Source organism: Lagopus muta, chromosome 11 (genome assembly GCF_023343835.1).
Source record: "Lagopus muta isolate bLagMut1 chromosome 11, bLagMut1 primary, whole genome shotgun sequence".
In the NCBI taxonomy this organism is placed as follows: domain Eukaryota; kingdom Metazoa; phylum Chordata; class Aves; order Galliformes; family Phasianidae; genus Lagopus; species Lagopus muta.
The window spans coordinates 8,104,489-8,124,463 of NC_064443.1; the positions used below are offsets into that span (position 1 = coordinate 8,104,489).

Consider the following 19,975-nt stretch of genomic DNA (forward strand, 5'->3'; position numbering starts at 1 on the left):
GAACAGGAAGGAGATCATGGGTCTCAAAAGTTTTTGCTTTGAATCTCCACACAGCAAAACACCGTAGAATTTGTTGTACAGTTCAATGCTCTTGGAAAAACAAGTCTGTATTTTGCAGACTTAATCACTTGGGTATGTAAATGTTCACCTTATAAAAATAAATAAAATTCAGAGCGTGCTACTATTTGATATACAAACATCCTGAAGACTCATAACCACACTATAATGTAACCAGCCAGCATGTTACGGTTTGTAAAATACAGAAAGCATAATTATCCTTCTATTTTTTGTGTCTCCTCAAAACAAGCTAGAATGACTTGCTTTCTTGCCTATAAAGTAAGAAAAATATAAACCTTGTGAGGAGAAGGTTTCAAGTGCTATTCTCTTTTTTCCTTACCCTAAACGCTAAATATTTCATGGGTACAACTGGTCATTAGTGTATCCTCTGGTAGGAGAGAAGGAAACGACCAGTTCTTTGCAGAAAGAATTGTTAGATACTCAAGAAGAAACAGAAGGACACTTTCTTTCAAGATTCTAAAACACAATTAAAGAATAAAAATAATTAATAGATTAAAAACTCACTTGTAAATGTTGAGAGTTGTCTGTCATATTGTCCTCTCGTCTACGAACTTCTTCCAACAGCTGTGCATTCTTTTTTTTCTCCAGTTGCTGATTGTGCTTCAGATTGGCAACCTTCTTGTTTTGGTCCTTCATGTGTCTAAGAATTGTATGTACATATGCATTACTACTGATGACTGCAGTGACATTTTTTCACTATAAACCAACTTAAGACTATGACACAGGGCATTAATTCATCAACTTATGGATGTACTCCTAGTGTCAGATTTAAACAAACTTTACCTTGTTCCCAGTCTGTCATAATGAAAATGAAACAGCTTTGATGTCATCAGAGTATATAGCAGTAAAGCAATTACTGTCACCCACATCATTCCTTTCTCATCATTTGCACACAAATACACAGAGGGGCTTTCTGAAAAACTGTTGCAGCAGAGGAAGATTACAAAACAATCCTTTTTTAAATCGTTTTTTAGTAATTTGAAGTCTAATAACATAAGATTAACGAGTTTATAAATAACTTCTTGTGAAAATGAAACAAACTTTATCACCATCACATATTTTCTGTTAAGATTGTTCTCAAGTAAAAAAATATTTTGTTAATTTACTTAGAAGTTCAATTATATTTTTCTCTGGGTCTTATTCATTAATCCACGAAAAGCTTTTCCGACTGTAGTATGTGGCATAAATCTTTTTAAGAAAGAGGACAAGCCAATCCTGCCTGGCAGGAACTGGAAAAATATCCTTGCAGTAATATTTTCTACCTGCTTGGATTCTTAAATTATTTTCTCAACTTTCTTTGACTTTAAGGAATTTGTTCTCTTTTATCTATTTAAAAATAAAGTCATGTGCAAATTCCTAATGAGATCTACTCACTAATCCTATTTTGGCAAATTAAGAGAATATTATTCAACACCCAGAAGGACCACTGAAAACATTTCTGTTGCTTCCATGTTAGAGCTTTCAGTAAAAAACAAAGTTATAGGACATATTTCTTCCATTGCTTTCATTATGCTAAAGAAGCAAGGCCATTTTATGTTCAGTTCTATCACTTGTTTCTTTGTCCTACTGCTGGTTCTTTCAAGAATTATTTAAACTTTAAAATTTATGATGAATGTTTAATTAGTAAATATTGCCATGGTACCAAAGTACCAGTATCTTCAAGCTCCTTATGGAGAAAAAAAAAAAAAACAACACAAAAAGCAGGTACAATTGATTCTAATAACAAAAATCTTTGCTACCTTAAATGGTTTAATAAATTTCAATCAAGAACTGCTATGGGAATCATCATAATTCTTTATGATCAGGGATGCTGAAACCAAATTGAGCTTTGTGAAACATCTGTGAAATTGATTCTTATATGACCTCAACACGGGATGCAGTCTGCAGACAAATAATCTGAAAATCAATTTTTTTCTGCCAAGAAAATTCCAGAAAACCTGGAATATGGCCTCCATACCTTTACATGCAGAAGCCCAGAATAATACAATTTCTCCCCACTTAAATACAAAAATGTACTTTTCATTACTTGTCTACTTGTGGCAACTTAAGCTACACAATGTGACTGAAACATACATGTGTGAAAATACTCTATGGAATTTGATTTCATAGCAAAGAATTTCCAACACAGAAGAACAGAGAACACAGAAGTGCTGCTTTTCTCTGAGATCTCCAGAATGGAAGAAAATGGTTTAACAAACTCATAATTATTAACAGAGAAATTAACAAAATATAGAACAGAACCACACAGCATAATAAGACATTCATATATAGTGAATATAAAGCTACAAGTGCACCCTTCAATTTCCCAAGTCATTTCATTTTTTGAAAGTTTCAGCACAAACCTGGGGGGAAAAATACTGAACTTTTCTGAGCACAGTACAGTGCTACTAAATTAACTAACACTTCAAATGTTTCTATTTGATTTTAAAAGTATCCAAAAGTAACCCTGGCCATTCTATGATTCTATGACACAAAAAGATAATTAGCATAAATAGTTGTCTATGCTACAAGCTATACACCGGAGACTCTTTCCCTTAGACATATTCTTTGCCAGATAACAAGACTCTTAGGAAACAACTTTCTTCTAAGCTAGAAGAGTCCATGAAGAATAATTGTAAATATAGACCTAATCAGCAGAAAAATAAAGTGAATAATAGAAAAAATGTATTCTTCAGAACTTTGTATATACACGATGTTTGGCAGAAACTTTTGCTGTTAGTATGATTGTGCTCTTACAATACAAAACAATTTCCAATCTATTGCTGAATCAATGATAAATTCACATTTCATCTCTGCAAGAAGTTGAATTTTATGCCTATGCCAACAGTTTCTTTCATCGCCTTTCCCTCTCTCAACTTCCTATTTCAGTTTCTAATGCCACAGCAAAACATGAACACTGTGAATCTTCAAAGAAAAGCACCTGGTGCCTGTGATATGCAAAACCCCAAAGAGCAGAAAATAAATGAAAGCCATATCATATTCTTTCTTCCTCAACTGATCATGTGCACATGGAAACTAAATAAATGTTACAGTTTAAAAGCCTAGTTGTGTAATTTTCTCTTACATCTCCCGTAAGGGTATAGGAGGAGTTCAACACAGAATTAAGACAACGCATTTCCCTCTAGATTTTAATTGCATTGCTTTCAGATGGCTTTACAGAGTTCGTAGGACTGGCACATGGAAGAGAGAACGCAGTGCAGTGCCCTCACTTTATGGAACATATACTCAGGAAAAAAAAACCCATAAGCAATGAAATGTTTTGTGATGAGCTCACTGTACATACAAGGGAACATTCTCCACAGGTGTGCAGCATCTGCACAGTGCATGGACAGAAACTCCAGAGTTTCAGAAGGCTTAAGATTGTATTTTCAATACGCTTTTAAATGCCCAGGATTTCAGACACAGAATAGTCTAGATACAGCAAGAATGTCAATGTTCAGATATGATGGGAAAAATATCAAATGAGTGATTCTAATAAGACAGTCCTGCCAACTGAAAAGCATTCAAGTAAACCAAACTCAGACCAAGAACAGAAATGATCTTAATTTCCAAACAATTAACTGATAAGTTTTTTTATAAACTTGAATTCATGTTACGGTACTTCTCAAGTATAGCAGCTGATTCAGTAGATACTCATTCATCTCTTAGCTCCTGCTTTCTTTTCTGCTTGGTTGTATTTCACTGCTGTCATGCAGCGACAATTCTAGGAAATCCCCTCCTGGTGGATGAGCTAAAATGAATGGTGAGAAAATGGACTCCCACCGCTCAGATCACAGATTGGTTTGAATTGCAAGAGTCACCTTAAAAATCACTTAGTTCCAACACTGTCCTCTAGGATCAGGTTTCCCAAAGCCTGCCCAACCTGGCTTTGGACATTTTCAGGAGTGGAGCATCCCAACATAGATGCTTTGCTTCATGGCAAAGGGATGCAGAGAAATGCATCCTTAGGAGAGTCATGAGTTTAACAGTTGTTTTTTTTTTTTTTTTATTATTATTATTATTATTTTTTAATACAGTGTAGGAACATTATAGAAATACACAACTCTAACTCTACCAAAAAAGTTTACCCTGGCTATTAATGGAAACTAGATAAACTGACAAGCAAAATTGGGAGTAAATATACATACAAATAAATGGCCACTAAATCTGAGAGTTTGGCAACAAAAATTCTAGTGTAAAAGATTTAAATCTGTCTGCTTATAAATTAATAAGAATAATCTAGAGTATATATTTCTTTGGCCATTATAAAAATTTTCAGATGTTTCTAGTTCATTAGATCAAAGTATTTTCCAGGTCAAACATATATGGTTTTTTTTCAGTAATTGTAATGACTACATTTAACCACATCCTTTTTTTTTTTTTTTTTTTTTTTTTTGGTCTGGTTCTTGTGGAACAAGATACAAAATGATCTCACAGGTCAGACTACAGTTTATTTAATTACTTTATTCCAGCTTTGTAAAACAAATATTAACATTTAGTTTCTGCCCGTATGCAAGTATCTTTCAGACCTCATTTCACAGTAGTGCATAACTGTCATCTACAGTCAAATACTTTCATCTCTCTTGACTATAGAAAGTCACGCTATTTCATTAAATTCCCAGCTTTAATTAACCACCTGGATACCTTGGCCAAAAAAGTACGTAATGTCAGCCAAAACCAAGTGTTACATGCTCAGTATAGCCTTTACTCTATTTCATAAAGACTTTTTTTTCCTAAAGCATCCAAAAAATGCAGACATGTGAAATACCCCTAAGAGCAAAGTCTATAACATTTTCTGAAGCAACCCGTCTCTGTAATAACTGTCATAACGTTAAACAGCATTACAATGGGACCAGTTGTCTGAAAGTCAACCAAAAAATTCTCCAGCATGCCAGGAATATGTGCACCTCAGTCTTAATTTTACAAAATATTCAATTAACTAGTATAATACATAGATAGAATATTATATTAACAGCGCTTTTCTTCTTTATAATCTTAATGAAAGAAAAATGAAAAAAAAAATCACAGAATACAATAAATTTGGCAAGGAAATAGTAGAATATTTTCTACAGAAATAAAAAAGTTTCGTAATTTTTTTTTTTTTTTTTTTTTTTTTTTTTTTTAAAATAGCACTTTAGTCAAAGCAAGTAATTTATACCAAATACTGAAGTCTGAAAAATCTGGTTTAAAATGTAATACAATAAACACATTTCAAACAGACATTTTCACCTATTGTTCTAGGTGTGCATTAGAAAGTATCTTAGCATCAATACTTGAAAATACTATGTTCTTTTTTTTAACAGCACACATTTAACCTTCATCCTATATGCTAGACCTTCACAAAGGATTCATGTATGACAAATTGTAGGTTATCACATTACAAGGCATTCTGGGACTCAGTAGCACGCAAAAGACCCAATGCTGTAAATCCTGCCTGCGTGAACGACCATGCAGAACTACTCGTACATTACCTCAGTAAGGCTCAGCAGAGCCCATTTCCAAGAGTTCAGTTCTTACTGTCTTAAAAAATTGAGACTACATAGATTCCTATTTGATTAGTAAGTATAGACTAAAACAATTTAGTATGGGAATTAGTGTCATGAAAACTCCTTAAAACTCAGATTCAACTTAACTGAAAGACAGAACTTCCACTAACGTAATGAGCACTATTAAGTAGTGTTTCTGGTATTTTCCTGGAATGCAAATTTATTTATTTACTACTACTGATCTATTAAAAAAAAAAAAAAAAAAAAAGGCATCTAGCAGACAGTAAAGATCACAAGATCACAAGAGGCATCAAGAGATTTTCTGACAGTCACATTCCTAGCATAAGTATGCAAGGGCTCTGCTTATTCACTTAGACCCCATAGATGGATTTATATACATAGATAGATAGTCTGGGGAAAACAGGTACCATCATGATAAGAAAACATATTCAGGAGAGGATGAAGTTTTGATATGACTAAGAAAACATAACTTGCTCCAAATAACTGGCTTTTTTTTTTCCAAAGAACTTTTTAAATCACCTTAAGATGTATCATCTGCTAATAAATTAAAAAAAATCAATGCTTCCCTGTGTTGAAATTTGCATTTACAAAAATTTTCAAGTCTTTTTTTAAATTCAGATTGTACAATCCAGATGCTTACTAGTATATAAAACATTTTCAATTTTTTTTCCCTTATGCTTAACCTTCTGTACAGTTGGAAGAGAAGTGCGGTTAGGATGGTACTTTACAGGTGTTGAAGTTGGAAAGATTATTGTGGTGAAAAAGAAACAAGGAAGAAATGATTACCTATATCAGAAGATTCTAGGCTCACAGTGGAAAACTCCAAAAAGAAACAATCTCCAGAAAGATCTTTCCGCAGTGGCAGTCAACCCTTACATGGGGTCTAGGAGGTAAACTGCCTTCACCTGTGCTCCCACAGCTACCCAGTCCTCGCCTCAGGTGATCAATCAGTAGTTCAGGCCATGACTCAACAGTTCCCATACACCTTCCTTACTTTCTTTTTGTTACAAATTGTCTTGATGATAAAAAAAAAATTTAAAAATAATGCAAAAACAATCATTTCAGCCTTGCAGAAGTTAATCACTTTGACACAAGCAACATGTCAAGCAGAAAGACAATACTCTCTGATTAACTTTGGCCAAACTGAGTATATTTTTTCAATACCAAAGAATCCTGATCTGCTACACACCTCAGAGACAAGGCAATCACACATTAATACACATTAATTTTGTCTTCTCTTACTGAAGAAGAATGTTTGGTCTTCTTTTTATCATTCACCTCAAGCTGAGATTATGGCAAATTTCACGTTGCTGCTCATACTCCTACCCCCAGGAGAACTGAGAAGCCATGCACTTTATGTATTCATATAAAGGAGTAAAAACAAAATGACCAACAAAAACAATGAATTTTAAAGATCACCCAAAACAAACAATTACTTAAAACTCTCCAAATGATTTGGTTCCTACATCGCTAATTCTCAGATTGAATGCAAAAATTCTGTAATGCCCAGAATTGCCAGTTAGCAAGGTAAATAAATTTTAGCATATATAATGTTTTCATTATATTCTTAGCTCCATTTACCAGTGTACTACACACTATTTCAGTTTCAAAGGAGCAAATCTGCAGCCCTCAGCAAATCTATAGGCCTCTTCTTAAAATTTCATGATGTCAAATGTTTGTGTGCTGTCTTAAGATTTCTAACCCACAGATTATTATTGCAGTGCTTCAGTTTAACAATTACTTTGCCTTCTGAAGTACCATGAGAACATATGGCTGCTGTGACAGAACCAATTCTGCCTGCTAGAAGTAAAGCAAGTGTCACACAAGTCACTGAAACATTTCTCACCTCAAAGGCAAAACACGTGGGAGGAAAGGTTTACCTAACATCCAATCTAGAAATATTTCCAAAATCTCTGTTTAGGAAAGTTGCCTGCAAACCACTGGAGAGATATTAGAAATACTCACATGAGAATCATGCATGAATGAAAAAGACCTACTGAAATCCTGTTTCTGAACTATAGTTCGTATCACTTTGTTTCAACACACATCTACTCTGCAACCACTGAAACCTCAATGCCATGCACTGCACTACTGTCTCTCTCAGCACATTCTTAGTGCATGACACTTGAAACGAACATGTGTGAAATCTGTACCAGAAAACTCATCTGCCACACATCTCTTGTCTATCAAGGATATCTGCAGTTGCTTCTTATGTTCTTTAAAAAATAAAAGAAAAACCTGATGACAGGACACTAGATAAGAAGAATATTTGATCTGATTTAAATTTTTTAATTGCTTACTCAGCTATTTTAATAATTGATATCATCAGTTATAGCTGTAACCAGTAACTGAAAATAGTTTGCTCTCTGATGTTTGATGTTTTTCAGTATTCCCACTGCCTCATCAGGCAATGTTTATTTATTTTATGCAAACCCTCCACAGCATGTTGAGCTTGACAGCAATCAGAATCAAACCTCCTCTGCTGCAATTTCCTTCTAAATCAAATCTTTTCACTGCAACTCCTGGCTCAACCTAGCAGTTCTCAGGGTCCATTTAGACTTTATCATCCAATCTTTCTGTGCTTTTGCAGTCAAGTCTTCAGAATTCTATTATACGATTACTTGTTTTGACTTGTTTGGAAGTTAGTAATAACTTCCCCTCGTTGTAATTCCATTCAGAGCATTTCTATCCACTCATATACTGCCCATTAACATTGCTCTTGCATTATGGAAGCAAACTGTGACTAGAATAGGAGGCTTCATTAACAGCCCTATTCTTAAATTTAGCACCCCGTCTCTTTCCAGTGACAGCTTTTTGAGGGTAAGTCGTATTATCTCACATGATTCTTCACATACATCACATCCCTCTGTTCCACACAGGGAATCCTTATAGCATTGCATCCAGGCAGCCACTGAGCTTCCCGTGGCAGTGGTGTGTGGCTGATGTATTCAAAAAGTAAATAAATACCTGCTGTGGATCTTCCTCCTTGCCAAAACTAGTGTGCAGTCTTATTAACTTTCTTCAACTCTATCAACTAATCTTATTTCATAGCCTATGATTGTTTACTCTGTTCTTTTAAAAGAAGGAATTCCAATTATTTAAAAGTTCTACGCTACTATTTCTTAAATAAAATTAAATGCAAGCACACAGAAATTCAAGAACATAATCAGATAAACATAAATATCTCTTATCAAATTTTAATTTCTTTCAATGTGCTTAAATGTTAAAATGCAAACAGTATGAAAATGTTGATTCTGTATATGAAGCAAACAGACTAAAACAAAAAGACATGACATCAATCTGCCAGTTTCCAACATAACAGCTATGTTTCTCACTTAGAATAACCACTCTCAGAAGAGTACTATGTATCACAGATTCTCTCAGTTTTCATTGGTACATTATCTCAATTTCTCCAGGGAAATTATCTGTGAACAACATATAGTTCTGCCCTTGGAATCATCAAACTGACATTTGACAAAACTGCAGAAGGCTTGTAAGTTAAATTTAAAGCTCTGTTAAACCTTGCCTTGCACATCTAATGGAGCTTTAGTTTTCCACAGAAGGCCAATATTAGAAGCCAGTGGGAAAATTTCCAGCACAATACCATCTCCTGTTTATCTACAGGCAGAAAAGTGTGAGGAGTACACAACTTGCTGTAAACTAAATGAAAAAAAAAGTCATTTGATTGATTTTTGTGTTGAGATTCTCTTATAGCATAAGTAGATTTTTATATTAAAATACATACATTATTTTACGTCAACGTATTTTATCTTCTTTGCCAGCAGTATCAATAGCTCATCAAGTTATAAAAGAGCTACAGCATTTTTCTAACCTTTCCAATCATTAATAAAATGACAGTTAAGAATATACTGATTATCAGAAATTAAAGAGATTAATAAATCTATTAAAATTGAGTTTTGACCTTAACAGTGTTTCAAGCTGCAACAGTTTAAGACTTCACTGCAATACTACAGTAAATTTTAATCATATACTAGCACGTATGAATGACTACAGGGATGGAAATTGGCAGGATTTGCTTCAGCAAGGTCAATTGTTTTTTTAAGTCAACAAAATATAACAAAAATTGCACCTCCCAGTGCTGAACAAAGGTTTCTGCATACCAATCATTGAATTCAGGTGAAATCAATCATAATGTCAACTGCCTAACATAATAACTTTCTTTAAACTCCTTTGGGATAGGGAGATTTTCAATAAAGTTTTGAATATGTACTGACAGAAGTGCCATAGTAGTCATTTAGCCAGCACCTTCATCATAGCCAGAACTAGAGTAAATTCATCTAATTGTTTTCTGGCAGAAATAAAGATGTTGAAAAACTGTTTCAGTATTTTTATAATTTAGGTGCAATAAGGTTTATTCAAACATGTTAAAGTGCTCTTGTAGTGAAGCACAATAAAGTGTTCATCCTATTCATTATTGCAATAGATAGGACTCAAATTTCAGAAACAGAACTTTCCAGTAAGAAAGTAAGTTGCCATTGCAATACGCACAAAAGCACACCACGAAAAATAGTCTCATCAGTGTTTTAATTATGAGCCATCTTTGGCTGTATGGTTCAAAAACATTCACATCAGAACCTTTTCTTATGTGTCTGAATTGGGAAACATGGACCGTACTCGGTTTTGAAATCAAGATATAGAAACTCCTAACTGTTGAGCTCCACTTCTATACAAACAGAGAACGATGCAAAATGTATGTATTTCCATAAAAGATCTGTAAACTTCAGATCTAAACACATTATAAAGACATGTTGGAGATTTGCCAAGATTCCAGACAAATGTGCTGCATGGCAACACAATGTGTGGAACTGTAGCACCAAATGCAAAACTTTGGTACCTGAGATCTACCTGGAAGGTCTTTGCAGCATACATCCTTACTCATATTCTAATCCAACTGATCTGCGAAAAAGTACACACCTCCTACTTCAAAAATGATTGAAAATCAGGTTTGTTTGTCCTCAAGGAGAGCAACTTCAGTAAAGAAAACAAGACTTATCTATACCTTAGCCATGTCATATTTTGATATTAATAAACAAAATCAGACCATTAACATTTATCGTTAAGAACCTATGCTATGTATAGTACCAGCAACAGCAAAATATTTTCATTCTTTAGATTTCAGCTAATAAAAATACATTCAGCCTCTGATTCATTGTTTGATATGCTCATTATTTCAAACGTTTGAAGCCTGGTTTTAAGCTTTCTTAGTACTCAGATCATTATGACATTGCTTCAGTGTGGCACCTATTTTGCCTCCAAAAACACAAGTAGTAATAGTTGTCCCTGCAGAACCAGCAATTTTGTCTGGCAGAAATAATTAATCACAAAAATCCCTTAAACAACATTCATATTCTCTCAAATTGAAAAACAAATACAATCATATTTTGATATTTTAAAAAATCATTTTTAATAGATCAGATCTCAATTTCTCAAGATCTCACGACAGCTCTTGAAGTACTGTTTAAATTAGTGAGCAACATTTCAGGGGTGCACTGTATTGTGGAAGAACTCTGCATAATGTGGGAAAGGAGTGGTAAAGCAGACAAGATCGAACTCAACAGAAAGACTTTGCAGGAGAAGATGACCTGTTCAGGACTTGAGAACATTACCAAATTCTTTAAAATTCCTCAAAAATAGTGCAGGAGCACAAATGTTAATGAAACTTATCTAGAACACTGAAGAAAATAAAGCTTGTATCTGACAAGAACATGAAGCATATAAAAACAGTATACAAAATGTTCACATATACACACATTCATTGCAATTATGTACTCATCCAGAATCTGGCCAAAACAAATAGCTAAATGTTTCTGAATCAGCAGCCAAACCACTCCAAACTCTCATATGATGTTTGCAATAATAGTTTAATAGTTTAAGTGATGACAGTAAAATATGTCTCTAATTATAAGCATATATCTCTCTGCATAGTATTGTTATTACTCAATTATTTCTTGTTAGGTTACCTATCAAAAAGTTACTCCCAATGTTGAACTCCTAAATAAAAATAATAAAAGTAGAAGAAAAAACTCTTTACACAACATACAAATTGGATATGTTGTTAATAAATGCATTTTTCTTACAAGCTTTTGGCAAAAGCATTCATTTACTGTGAAGTTTCTGATCTAGATGTGGAATGACCAAAAACTTCATAACAGTGCAAAGCATGAAAAACAAAAAACAAAAAATTCAAACAAAGGTTACTAATGTGGTATCAAAATGACCAAATAAACTGAGCATCAATGAAAACCTTGGTTGTGGAAGGAGCAATCAAATAGGAGAGCAGAAAATACTGACCTGGAAGTCAAGCTGGTTGGAGTAGGGATGAAAGCAGCAGTTTGGAGAAAAACAGATAGGGAGAGAGACAGCAAAAGAGAATATAGGGAGGAACACATTAGTTCTTTAAAAATATAACAAGATGTTATATTAGCAGATTTTATTTAAAAGAAAAAAAAAAAAAGTAAAAAAAGGAAAGGAAAAGGAAAGCAAAAAGGAAAGTAAAATAAATTTTCTGTACAGCACATGCTTGCTGTATACTCAGCACAACTGATATTTTAAAGCAAATGGCACCTTGTCATTTCTGGACTGTCAAACACAGTCCACAAATATCTGTATTTATAACCACCCTGATGTATACATGCACCATCATGTAGCAAACAAATTAGCTGTTCATTGGTAAACGTTTCATCATACATCATGAAGCCTTTTTTGAGCCAAGAGGAGTTTGATGACCTACATTCATCACATCTACTTATAAAAGGCATAACAGCGAAACAATCTGGCAGCTTCTTCAAAGATCTTATTGAGGTCACAAAGTGCAGTACCTAAAAAGTGATCTGAGATGATGGCTGCCCAAACTCTGTCACTGCTCCATGGATGACTAAAACTAAAAGACCACTGCATCCTGCACTGAGCGTTGCTGTTTGATAGGTAGTCTGGCCTTTCTGGTAAGGGTACTCAAAGCAATTGTAAGCAAGGTGTGCTTAAATATGATCCTGTTTGAGAAAGCAATTATTAATCCAGTTCTTTCCTTCCTCACACATTACTTTTCTACACAGAATTTATCATCCCATACGATGCTTTTTTAAAATAAAGTCCAGAGAACAGCCTGGAATTTTATTTACAGCATTGTGTTCTATGAGCAAAGGCAGCCTCTTCAGTTATTTTTCATCCATGTGCCCATAGAACATTGTTTTGTTTTCTCCCAATCCTTCGGACTGGGCACAATGCAGACCCAGAGGACATACCTGCATTTCTTGCATTCTCAGAGCACTCAGTTATTATTCTCGTCCCCGAAGAAATTACATTTAATATAAGTAGCACATTTGCATAGATATCTACTTTGCATAGATATCTGTGGAATGTTAAATAAGGTAAAGTTAACAGAGACATGTCATGCACACAGCTTGCTAACAGCATGCTACTCTTGCAAGAGCACAAGACTATCATAAATATGCTGGTTCAGAGGACTGAAATCATGTGTGTAGTCGCAGGCCATATATTATAATCTGATTCATACATGTATCAAGTTGCACCTTAAAACCAGTTAGGTTTCTCATTCCCTTTGATTTATTTAGAAAGCTGTTTCAGAGCCTTCCTTCCTCTGAGAATTAGAAGATGTGTTTTCCCTTCATTCTTTTTCAATTCTAAACTTATTAATGGATTCTTTATTTTCAATGAATTTTACTCTTCTTTTATTTAAATCATTCCTTTATCACTGCAGCTTTTACCCCTTCGTATTTATTTGTTGAGAGCACACATCCTTACTGAACCTTTGTTTTGCTACAGAAACAACATTTGAGTATAGACCCCCTGTGACACGAGCACTCCATTCGCCTAACTATCCCATGAGCCCTCAGCTGCACCTGTTTCCAGTTTGAATTCAACCTTCCGGAATGTGACTGATGGCAGGTATTCAGCAGTCTTCCATATGGGATCTTGCTAGTGCTCAATGACATTAATACTTTCCTATCATTACTGCAAACATTTGCTCTGACATACCAGGATTTACACCTCATTGTTTAGATGTCTGCTTCATTATTTAGATGGCTCACGACAACACTGCCAGAAGCAAATTTATTCAATCTTTCTCTTCCTAAACTGCATCAAGTATTATCCTTATTTTACAGTGAGCAATTTTACTGGTCATAACTTCAGTCAGGCATATTATACTATTACATTTCACTTAAATTCATTTCCTTATTTAAACTCCCCAGTACATGTCATAAACAATAATACCTTTCATTCTACCACTGCTAATAAAGCATTAAACAATACACACATTCCATCCCGACTGTTCCTTCTCAGCTGCAGTTATCTTGTTTTGGCTAGACCCTTTGCATTAACATTTAAGTTAATCACTATCTTGCTTGGTTTTATTTACATTATGCAAAAAAAATATACCACATTTCCTTAATAAATGAAACCAAAGAAAGACAACATGCTAAGTTTACTAAAAGTACATTAATCCACAATATACTGCATTTTATTTTAATCTAGTCTCATTATAAACAAATAAATGATGAAAGATGTAATAGAAGATATCAAGGAAGTGGCTATTGTTGGAGCAAGGTTCTACGTAGTAATGGTAAGTTATGAAAACACAAAATATGTTTGTATATACGTAGTAGTTGGGAAAATAGACCAACAAGCTTGTACGTATGAAGAACAGCATGAATCATGAATCTTAAGTGATGGAACTCAGAAGTGTGATAGCTTCTGAGTTCAAAAGTCATGTTAAAACCAAGAGAATTACCATAAGGATAAAATCTTCTTCAGTATTATTAATAATGTTCACTTGACAAATAGCATTATAAATTTAATTCCCCATATATTGAAGGAGATAATTTTGCTTTTCAGTATTTGACACTCATACATGTTCAACTTTTCTGTTTAGAAGTAATTGATCTTGTTTTCATTCCTATTTGTAAATGATAACATCATCAGAAACATATTTCTATTTTTCAGATGAACTGAATTTATGAGCATGCCATAATGCTAATGAATTTATGAGTGGATACATCAAATATTGAGAAGATATCATTTGAAGTACTCTAGATTACAGTTCTCTTGGGAGTTTATGTTTATAAATATCAAGAATTTATGTTGCAATTATGTTGAAATCTAAAGATGGTAGCATAGTAGTGAACATGGATTCCAGCAAGCCATCAATCAACAAATATGTTACAGAAGAAAATTAATTTTCCTACAGAACACCAGACAAGTCTTGCATATGAAATTAGGAGAAATGTTGAAGATATGATGTTCCTGAGAATGAAAACAGAGAAAGAGAAAAAACTAGCAACACACGAGTTATTTGAATTAAAAAACAGCATGACAAGGAGAAGTGAACATTTTTAAAATATGCTTCTGTTCAAGTGGCAGTCATTTTCACAATACCTTATTCACACAAAGGGAGTAAACTGAGCTCTGGCTCCGCCTTTTCCCTTCAATAATGAGCCAAGCATGTAGTCGGTACAAGCAGAAAAAATAGTAGCACATTTCATAAAATGTTATAGTAATTTACACTCTACCTAGCCCCCTACAATGGGAATTTAGCATCAAAGTTCCCTTTCTAGGGATGCCAACAGGTGGCACGGCTATATATAGAGTTAGATCTTCGGCCAATATTTAATCAAAACTGAGGAAGAGGGAGGGAACAGAATTTAAACTGTAGAGAAACTCAAGTGACCCTGATTACTACAAGCAGTTATGCCCACTATCTAAAAATATTTCCCTATTAGACCTCTATACTGGTGGCAGTTTGCTAGGCTTGCTGTACCAGTCAACCATTTTGTGCTTACACACACACTGGAAAGTAGCAATAAAGATTTAACTTCTGTTGTTGCAATCAACAATAAATAATTTCTATGTTCATCATTTTTCTGTTTTACAATAATATATACTCTAAGAATTTAGAATTAATCTTGGAAGCTGTTCTATAATTTAAATCAAATGAGAAAGTGATTTCCAATTAATAGAACTCACAAGGAAATCTTAAAGCATAAAATATAACAATATACTTCCTTCTTTGGCTCGTCATATCAAAGATATCTTATTGTTAGCATTAGAGAAGCACTTAAAGGTTCATAGCAAAGCTTAACTTCTTGATCATATTCCAGATGCTGCATAACCTCTTGAGAAAGTATGTGCTTACTCAGTGGCACCAAATTTCTCTGTAAAAAAGTAGTTCAGTATTGACCCTGATCTATAATACAAAACTTGCATCCCAAAATGCCACTGTTGAAAGTGCTATCGAAGAAAGAGAGAAGAGAAGGAAGTTACAGAACCCACTGCAGGTTTCTCAGACAGGAAGAGGTGGCACGCTAACAAAGCCATAGTAATAGTAGTCCCCATGTTTCTTTTTAATCAGTGGATAATTCTAAATTTAATTCAGATAAAAGCATGAATTGCCATGGATTCTTTATCTCTTTAATAATAATAATAATAATAATAATAATAATAATAATAATAATAATAATAATAACTACTAAAAAATAGATTATAAATTTCATTGCTTTATTATGTTTATTATTTAATCTCAACTACCACTTTAATATTCAACCATTTAGCAAATATGTGATTGCTACTCAATAAATCTCTTAAGATTATTTTCTTGGAATAAAGTTTAGCATGCCTACTATTGCATCTAGTGTCACATAATAATTCAGAATGTTTTAGAGCCCAGTGTGGGTATCAGTTACTGCTCCTGTAAAGAATACACTATCCATCTCCACCAGCTTGCTCCCACTTGGTCTTACTACGTTAGAAATCTAGCTGTGCAATTGTCCCTACAAGTACATGCAGCAGTGAATGAAATAAGCAGAAATTTCATGCCCACATAGATTCATTAATTGTGTTATATTTTTCTAATATGGTGTTTTAGGATATTGGAGAATTTAGGCATAACTCGTTCATTGTGCATAAGTGACAATTCCTCTTTAATAGCTTTCTCCATCATATACTTTACAAATTTAAATCCATGCAAATACTGGAGCATTCTAAACCCCTTCTGATATGGTGAGAGAGGTAAGTGCTAACTAAAGCCATTGTCATGTAAACAATCAGCTGCATTTCAAGCACAAATCTTCACCTTAAATTTGAGGTCTTAATTCTCATGACAAATTGATTAATAGTTGTATTCCATTCTTTTTATTATTATTACAACAAATCTCTGCCAAATTCTGTAGAGAAAGATGAGTTCTGGCAACAGAACTGTGAAGGCTGATAAGTCATCATCAGTAAGAGATATTCTATGCAGCTTCCTTTCCAAGCTGGCTGTTATCTTTCCCCCAGGGTAAACAATATTTCCAACAGATCTTTCCAGGTATCATGACAATCCTCTCTAACATGACAGAGTTATGCTATGTCCTGACTGGAACAACAGCAATAATCATGAGATTCCTTAAATCTCCTATTTTGCATCAAGAAGCCCTGTTCTTCCTATCTAATCACTAGACTGGCAACTAGTTAATCAGTAAAATGTTCAAAAATATGCAAATTCTTCTTTCATTTACCTAACAGTGTCTAAGAAAAGGGAACAAGAAAGGGTACAGAAAGGGAACAAGAAATCAGAGACACAGAAATTTCTCGTCAGTCAAATAACTTGCCAGTTATTCTATGTGAGAATCTTCCAACAGTTATTTAATTCCAAATGCGCAAGACAAATTGAGCTCTGAACTCTCCTGCCAACACTAAGGAATGACCATATAACTGTCCCAGAAATAAGAAAACAAACACCTGGTCAACAAGAGAAAAAAAACGACCACAGAGCCACTGAGAAATACGAACAGCCAGGAGCAGAAATACTTACCAATGCTTTTTAGTACGTCTGAGAACTAGCAATTCTTTTCACACTGAAGAAACATTTCTGTGGACAGCTTTGATTTACCCATTACTAGAAAGAAAAAGCTGTTCCCCTAACATGGTTTTCCAGCATGACTGTCACTGTAAATTTCCTATATACGTTCCTTTTATGAAGACTACAAAATAGTGACAACTTTAAATCATTCCAAAACCAGCAGACAGATGTGATTTTCAAGTATCAAAATCTTTTTCATTTCTCATACAGTTTTACAAGATATCACAAAATTCTGTTATTAGAAAAACCTGCACATTCTATCATCAACTTCTCTCATTGGTAGTGGAGACCAAGTAAATAAAAATGCCACTCAATGGTAGACAAATAATACAAGAATTACCTTTCTAACTCAGCAATTTTCTTATCTTTGTCATTCTTCTCATTCTCTACTTCCTTGAGAATTTCTAGAAGTCTGTCAACCTCAGCCTGAGCTTTGCCACATTCTTCTCTATAGTATGATGCCTCCTTGTCAAGCTGTTTCATTCTGTCTGCAAATTCTGGATTCATCCGTGCCTCCTCTTCAGCCTCATGAGCCTTCAGAATCAGTATTTAAAAAAACAAAGAAAAAAAAAAAAAAAAAGGATGACAATAACTTAAGTCATTGTAAGAGTTCTCATTTTCAGTCTTGGAGTTTAGTTTTCATTAAAAAGGATTATGGGTATTTCTGTCAGATAACATTTTCCTACATAAGCCTTGTAAAAAGGAACTCGAAGCTCCCTGCAGTCTAAAATTACTTTTAAATTCTATCTTAACAAGGCTTCATCCTGAAAGGGAGGTTAGTTATTAAACAGAATGTTTGGGTGTTTTACTTATCAACATGACCATACTTTGAGGGCCGGGCTTTTTACTTAAAAAAAAGAACAAAACAAAACTGTCAATTACTTGAATCACTTTAAGTCTTCCAAATATGATCTCTTTCTCCGTACATATACACTTCATCCATGTGTATGTACAGAAATATATGTACACATTGTAATCTGTGTCACTGTGTCACCAGATGTTTCAAACACAGTTTAATACTAATAATCTAAAAGGAAGAAATTTATTGTAAGTGGTGCTGTCTATAAAAGACAAATTGATAAACTATGAGGCTTCTTTTATCTGACTTTTTATCCAGTAATCCTTTTTTTCTTTCCCCATCATTAATACTTAACCTGAAACATCAGAAGAACAAGCTTATTGGTGAAAATGGCACAAACCTGGCAAACACATGCATGGATGGGTGGCAGTTTCACAGACAAGAACAAACGAAATGAATACAACACTGCAGAGTCCGATCTTACTCCCATCAAACCTAATGGCAAAAACCCAATTAAACTTCAATGGGAGCATGATCAGGCATCAAGTGCTTTAAACTCTTGACTGGAATAATCACAGACAGATGGAAAAACAACAATGCACTGCAATGCTTAGCCTACCCCTTGCTTCCCATTATTCCTAATTGGCATCTTGAAAGAGCAGGCAAGGAAAAAACAAGTAGTTTAATGCAGTGCACACTAAACATAGAAAATTCAGATAACATTTTTTTATAAGAGAATTTTACAGAAACTCAGGGCATTTAGAACTGAAAGACCTCCAACTATCTTATTACTCATCGAAGATGTGGATGTAATTATCTTCTTAATTTCAGACAATAGACTATGCAAGCAAGCAAGGGAAGAAATGCAAATCAAAATTGAACGTGCATGTTTTAGAAAGAATCAATATAAACTACAGCTATTACAAGATTCACATTCTTTGCAATGGCTAGAATTTTTTGTATAAATAAAGAACAGGTCTGGCTTTAATATAACAGAAAAATGAAAATAGTGGGAAGAAACTTAGGAGTTTTGCATGTAACATATCATTTAAGCATGAGGATAATAAGAGAAGGATTTTACATTTTAACCTCACTGTAAGATTCTTATTCAGAATAAATATTTAGTTAACAAAGTATGTCAACAGAAAGACCATGAGACTCCTACAAAACTTAATGGCCTTGCTCTTCAAATGTTCTGTTTAGGATAACAATTACATGCTCCAGCCCTGAATTCTGTGAAGATTCCGGAGTTTCTTAATACAGAGATCATTTCAAGGTAATATCCACAGAATATTTCAATTTCACTGTTTGGGTGAGGGCAACAGTTTCTTTTCTACCCTCGTATATCTTCCCGCTTAATAATGACCTTTGGCTTATCTTATGCTGACTCTTCCTGTTTCTTTCAATGTATCACTCTCTTATTTGATGGCCTTGGGTCCATCATTTCATAAACATGCAGAACATCCACCTTTCTGCCTCTAGCATTTCTTTTCTTCACTTTAGCATACAAGAACAGTTAGCAGCAGCCCAACGTTTTGCCCCACGTGCCTCCAAACAAGCTTCATTCCAAGACAGAAGCAATATAGAATAGATAGAAAAGCCTCTCTTTTTACTTTTTTTTTTTTTTTTTTTAATAACTATTTGTTGCCCCACTGGACTTTGGATGATGAAAGTATATAATTAGGCAAAAATGATATAACATTTTGCATTGGTGACATTATCAAAAACGATAATGTC

At 34.1% G+C, this 19,975-nt stretch overlaps 1 protein-coding gene across 6 annotated transcripts in view; it reads right to left on the reverse strand.

The window, feature by feature from the left end:
- ERC2 (ELKS/RAB6-interacting/CAST family member 2) overlaps window positions 1-19,975 on the reverse strand; it is a 428,344-nt gene that overhangs the window by 238,396 nt on the left and 169,973 nt on the right. For 5 of the 6 annotated variants that reach the window (XR_007379214.1, XR_007379215.1, XR_007379216.1 and 2 more), the window contains exons 13-16: window positions 18,858-18,887; window positions 17,780-17,973; window positions 11,877-11,888; window positions 583-718 (exon numbers count right to left, since the gene is read on the reverse strand). Coding sequence is in view for 3 of the 6 variants with exons in the window: in XM_048956930.1 (XP_048812887.1) it covers window positions 583-718; window positions 11,877-11,888; window positions 17,780-17,973; window positions 18,858-18,887 (372 nt within the window). In the remaining 3 variants the exon portion in view is untranslated. The remainder of the gene's footprint in view (window positions 1-582; window positions 719-11,876; window positions 11,889-17,779; window positions 17,974-18,857; window positions 18,888-19,975) is intronic. The other variant, XM_048956931.1, reaches the window with a different exon arrangement.